Source organism: Microtus ochrogaster, chromosome 21, assembly GCF_000317375.1.
Source record: "Microtus ochrogaster isolate Prairie Vole_2 chromosome 21, MicOch1.0, whole genome shotgun sequence".
NCBI classification, from domain to species: Eukaryota; Metazoa; Chordata; class Mammalia; order Rodentia; family Cricetidae; genus Microtus; species Microtus ochrogaster.
In genome coordinates this window covers 7,314-12,567 of record NC_022022.1, presented here as the reverse complement: position 1 = coordinate 12,567, position 5,254 = coordinate 7,314, and the positions used below count along the sequence as shown (strand labels likewise).

The following is a 5,254-nucleotide window of genomic DNA, read 5'->3' as shown; positions in this document are numbered from 1 at the left end:
TTCCTTCAGAACTCGCAGAAGGAGACATCATCTGTGTCAATATGGGGAGGTTGTCAACATTTAAATCTTGTGAGAGACAGGAAGTCTGGAAAATCCAAAGGATTCTGTTTCCTGTGCTATGAAGATCAGAGGAGCACAGTTCTGGCTGTTGACAGTTTGAATGGAATTAAGAATAAAGGAAGAACTATCCGTGTGGACCATGTGTCAAACTACCGGGATCAGAAGATGTGGATGACGTGACCAGAGAGCCAGGAGAAGGGCTGTGGGGCTAATATGCCTCCGTCAAGTTCTCCTGAGGTCTCTGAAGAGGAAGATGTCAAACCCACAAAAAAGCACAAAAAAGACAAAAAAGAAAAAATTAAAAAAGAAAGAAAGAAAGCCAGGCGGTGGTGGCGCACGCCTTTAATCCCAGCACTCGGGAGGCCGAGGCAGGTGAATCTCTGTGAGTTCGAGACCAGCCTGGTCTACAAGAGCTAGTTCCAGGACAGGCTCCAAAGCTACAGAGAAACCCTGTGTCAAAAACAAAAAACAAAAGAAAAAAGAAAGAAAGAAAGAAAGAAAGAAAGAAAGGAGGAAAGAAAGAAAGGAAGAAAGGAAGAAAGAAGGAAAGAGAGAAGACTGGACGCAAGGACACAAGGAACTAGCAGAACTGCAGTCCTGCTCTTTGTCCTCCAGCAGCAAGACAGCAAAGGAAAGGATGACCATGGCCCAAAGAAGCACAGCAGCAAGAACTCAGAGAAAGCCCAGACACCTGAACCCAGAGAGGGGAAGAAGAACCAACCAGACTCCCCTGACATCAGGAGTTCCTTCCACGGTAGAGCAGAGGATCCCGAGTGGGAGTTAAAGAAAGAGAAACCCAATCATGAGCAGAAGCCCTTGAGCGGGAGGGAGGGGAAGAAAAGAGCAGGGGAAGGATAGAGGAGGAGCTCAGGTGCTCGTCCCAGCAGGCACGGTGGGCATTTGGAAGGGTGGAGTCATAGAAGCAGAGGTAGGAGTCCAGGGAAGTCCCATAGGCATAAAGAGCATAGGCACTCCTGGGAGTCCTTCCATGCCAGTGACCGTAGACATTACTGAAGCCTGTGCCAACTGGCCAGTTCTTTGAAAATGAATTTTGTTGCATAAATATCAAATTCTCTTTGTTGTTGATATTTCTCTATATAAAGTTTTGGAGACTAAATTCTTTCAGTCCCTTACATGGCAGACTTGTTCAGAAGGCTTTCGTTTCAACAGCCAGATATCTTGTATTTGAAAAACTAAACCAACACCATCCACTATCCTTGGAAAATAGTTGGTACTGACCAGAGTGTGTGGCTAAAATTTCGTTTATAGACTTGGCCCTTAAACCCATAGACCTCTGATTCGTGATTGCAAATCAAGGCCTTCTAGTCTTCATGTTAGATATTTAGAGCCCAACACTGTAGGACCTTACAGATGGCAGGCACAATTGCAGAGAGCGCCAGTTTCTGAGGTTTGGACAGCTTAATGTGGATGTGATAGACTAAGACCAGCCAGTTCCCCATTATGTCTCTTTTCTGTTTGCAGGGATGGAGCCCAGGTTTGTACACGCTGGAGAAGGGCTCTATGGGAGTCAGCTATATCCCAGTTCTCTTCAGTTTGTTTTTGGTTTATGATTGTTACATTATCTCTTTATGCATTTTTTTCTTTGTAACCTATTTATTTGTATTGAGATGAAATACATATAAAATATAATTAACCATTTTAAGCAAAAAAAAATTTATTCCATGTACAGTGTTTTGTCTGCATGTGTGCCTGAGCTTGTCACTTTAGCTCTTTTAACTTAAATTAGCCCGCTTTTATTAATCTACATTCTTCCACATGGCTTGGTTACCTCTACTCTGTACTGCCCGGCCTGGTTCTTCCATGTCAGGCTAGCCACTCCACCTTTTGTTTTCCCAGAGTTCTCTGCAAGGAAGTACCGCCTATATTTCCTGCCTTGCCATTGGCTTTTCAGCTTTTTATTTCACTAATCACAGCCAGCCGTCTTCATGCAGTGCACAAATGTCCAACAATATCCATGTCCTTTCCCATGGCATCAGCAGGACCTGATGAGAAGGAAGAAAGGCAGGAAGGCGGAGTATGGAGGTGGTGGCGGCGGCGCACGCCTTTAATCCCAGCACTCAGGAGGCAGTCAGGTAGGTCTCTGAGTTCAAGGCCAGCCCTGTCTATGGAGCAAGTTCTAGGACAGCCAGGGCTATGCAGAGAAACCTTGTCTCGAAAAAACAAAGCAAGCCAGAAAGAAGAGAAAAAATGACTGTAGAATCCACGCTTCCGTGCCATGCTGATTTCAGTCAGACACATGACGCAACTACCCAAGCCTGATGTTCATTTCCTCAGGACTTTTTATTTACTTTTTGTGTGGTGTTGACAAGTGAACTTTGGGGCTAACTGCTTCACATTGGCTCGTCCTGCAATTCTTTCACAGCCAATGACCGTCCGGAGTCCAGGCCCTAAAATACTAAGGGAGCACCTCAGGCTACTCAGAGCTGTGCCCTCATCCTGGCCACAGACGAATATTTTACTTATTATATGCCATAAAAGAAAAGCTATTATTTAGCTTTCACTATTATTAGTGAGTTTTTATTCTATTAATTAGATCAGAATGTAAGCAAATGTCTCTGGATGGTAGCATGCTGGTTTCTTTGTCTCTCTCTCTATAAGAATACTTAAATAATTTTGAGGACTCATTTTCCAGATTCAACTCGAACTGCTTAGCATTCAAAGCTTTTCACTATGTCCAAAAGTCAGTCAAACACAAATGCACAACCCTCACGAAAGGGAATTTCATAACCCGTGATTATTAACTCCGCCCTGTGAGCATCTCTCTTCTTTTTACACTCACGAATGTGCGTGCTTGCACATGTAGAGATCAGGGAACAACTCAAAGAAGTTTGTTCTGGCCTTTCACCTTGTGGGCTACAGGGATCGAACTTAGATCGTCTGTTCGCTGCTGCCTTTACCTGCAGAGCCATGTCAGTTCCTAGCCTCGGCTTTTTAGATGCCCGACAATGCTGAGCAGTTTTTCTTCCAACTTTTGCTTGTTTCATAACGCCATAGGTATCCAAGTGCCTACGTTTTTGCCAAGATCATTGCTATACTCGTGGCCACTAACACCACCAAAACAGAGAGCCCTGCAACAGACTGGAGCTTCATATCCCCAAGAAAAACAAAAAGAAAGAGAAAGAAAGAAAAGGCATTTGTGCAACCTTCGGAAAAAAATCCTTTTTCAAAAACAGGTAAATGAATAGTGAAGTGGGCTGTAGTCGTGGGAAGATTCTTCCTCAGCTACAGGCTGGGACTCCACATGAACAAACTGAATTCGGAGAAAATCTGTTTCATTTTCTAACTTAAATGTCGTCCCAGAAGCTAGCGTGCCTACAACAAAGATGGATTCTTCTAGCGCCGACCTCGCTTTTCAAGTAGACATAGCAGCCATCTTTCTTAAGGGCAAAGGAGCAAGCCGGAAAAGTCTCCGGCTCACTTGTCTCCGGAACGCCAGACGCTTTAAATTACTGAGTGTCCAATCGGAATCCAGCTTTCTCATCGGAATCGTCCTACCTCACGGCCGGAAAAGGCCGTGCGTCAGCGCGCTGGGCGGAAGTGGCGGGAGGGCGGTGGTGGGTAGTTGGCGGGTGGTTGACTAGAGCCGGCCGCCATGTCCGCAGGGAGCGCGACACATCCTGCCGCCGGCGGGTAGGGGCTTCGCGGGCCGAGCGGGGAAGCGAGCACGGGCCGGGGCGAGGGAGGCGGGCAGGCAGCGTGTGGGTGCCCGCGTCCGGGCTCAGGCCGGGTTCTGCAGAGAATGTTGAGCAGGCCGCGGGCGCCTGCGAAAAGGCCGGCCGAGGTGTGAGGGAGACGCGAACTCGGAGCGTCCCGAAGGGCGAGCCAAGGGGAAGGCAAACGCTGGAGGATACCGGGACGACTTGAGTCTTCGGGTGGAAGTGACTGGGGAAGGATTGTTCTGGAAAGGGGCTGAAAGAAGTGGGAATTCGGGGGAGTGTAACTGAGTTTTTGATGGGAAATTGTGCGTGACTATGGAACATGACAGGCAGAGTGGAATGGTGTGTCCCGAGAGAACAGTACAAAGGAAGGCTTTGGGCCCCAGTATTTTCCTTTTCCTACCTGTAGGCGCCGCAGCAAATGGGACCAACCGGCTCCAGCCCCGCTTCTCTTTCTTCCGCCAGCGGCCCCAGGTGGGGAAGTCACCAGCAGCGGGGGGAGTCCTGGGGCCGCCACCACGGCTGCTCCCTCCGGAGCCTTGGATGCGGCCGCTGCAGTGGCCGCCAAGATCAATGCTATGCTCATGGCCAAAGGGAAGCTGAAACCGTCGCAGAATGCCGCCGAGAAGGTATTCCGAGTGAAGACGCGCTGCTGTTGGCAGTTCCGTCGCTTTTCAGTTTTATAATATTCCGGTTAATGAAGGTGAAAGTGGATGGTGACTTGTTAAATTGTTCCTGTAAAGGAGAGGGTTTTTTCTTTGTTAGTTTGAGACAGGGTCTCTGTATATGTAGACAAGATTGGCCTCCTACTCGCAGAGATCCTCCTTGCTCCTGTCCCTCAAGTGCTGCTGATAACAGCTTTGATGACACCCTGAGGTCAGACAGTTTTAGTTGGTCTTGTTACCTTTATGAACTTTATTGCCATTGAAAGCAATACATTCCTGATACATGAAGTTCAGACAAATTATGTGAGTGTATTTAGAAATATTTACTTGTATGTCTGTCTGGGTGTGTCATAATTTGGGTCTCTGTGAGGGGTCTCTATTGAACTGAGGCCATCAGGATTGGCAGGAAACACCTATAAGCTGATGTGTGTGTTGTATATGACACGCACAAGCGTTTTTCAGGAGGACATGCAGGTGTGTACTGCTACAGTGCACATCAGAGGTTAGGGGTCACTTCCTCCTTGTCTGAGTTGGGGTCCCTGTCCTCTGCTACGTCTCTATCAGGTGAGCTGGCACTTGTGCTCCAGGATTCTTGAGTTTCTGTTCCCTATCTTGCTGTAGGGACACTGAGATGACAGATCCACATCTGGTTTGGTTCATGTATTCTGGGAATTAAAACTCTGGCCTCATGTTTGGCTATCGTGAGTAGCCTCATGACTGACCATCACTCGGAAACTAAAATAATTTTAAAAATGTTTCCTGCTGGGCGGTGGTGGCGCACGCCTTTAATCCCAGCACTCGGGAGGCAGAGGCAGGCGGATCTCTGTGAGTTCGAGACCAGCCTGGTCTACA

The 5,254-nt window shown here is 47.6% G+C and overlaps 1 protein-coding gene across 2 annotated transcripts in view; it reads left to right on the top strand.

The window, feature by feature from the left end:
• The first annotated feature begins 3,375 nt into the window (after positions 1 to 3,375).
• Positions 3,376 to 5,254, top strand: part of LOC101979775 (KH homology domain-containing protein 4-like) — a 9,064-nt gene continuing 7,185 nt past the window's right edge. For both annotated transcript variants that reach the window (XM_005356853.3, XM_026783883.1), the window contains exons 1-2: positions 3,376 to 3,711; positions 4,147 to 4,366. In XM_005356853.3, coding sequence (XP_005356910.3) covers positions 3,674 to 3,711; positions 4,147 to 4,366 — 258 coding nt within the window. In that variant the 5' untranslated portion in view covers positions 3,376 to 3,673. The remainder of the gene's footprint in view (positions 3,712 to 4,146; positions 4,367 to 5,254) is intronic.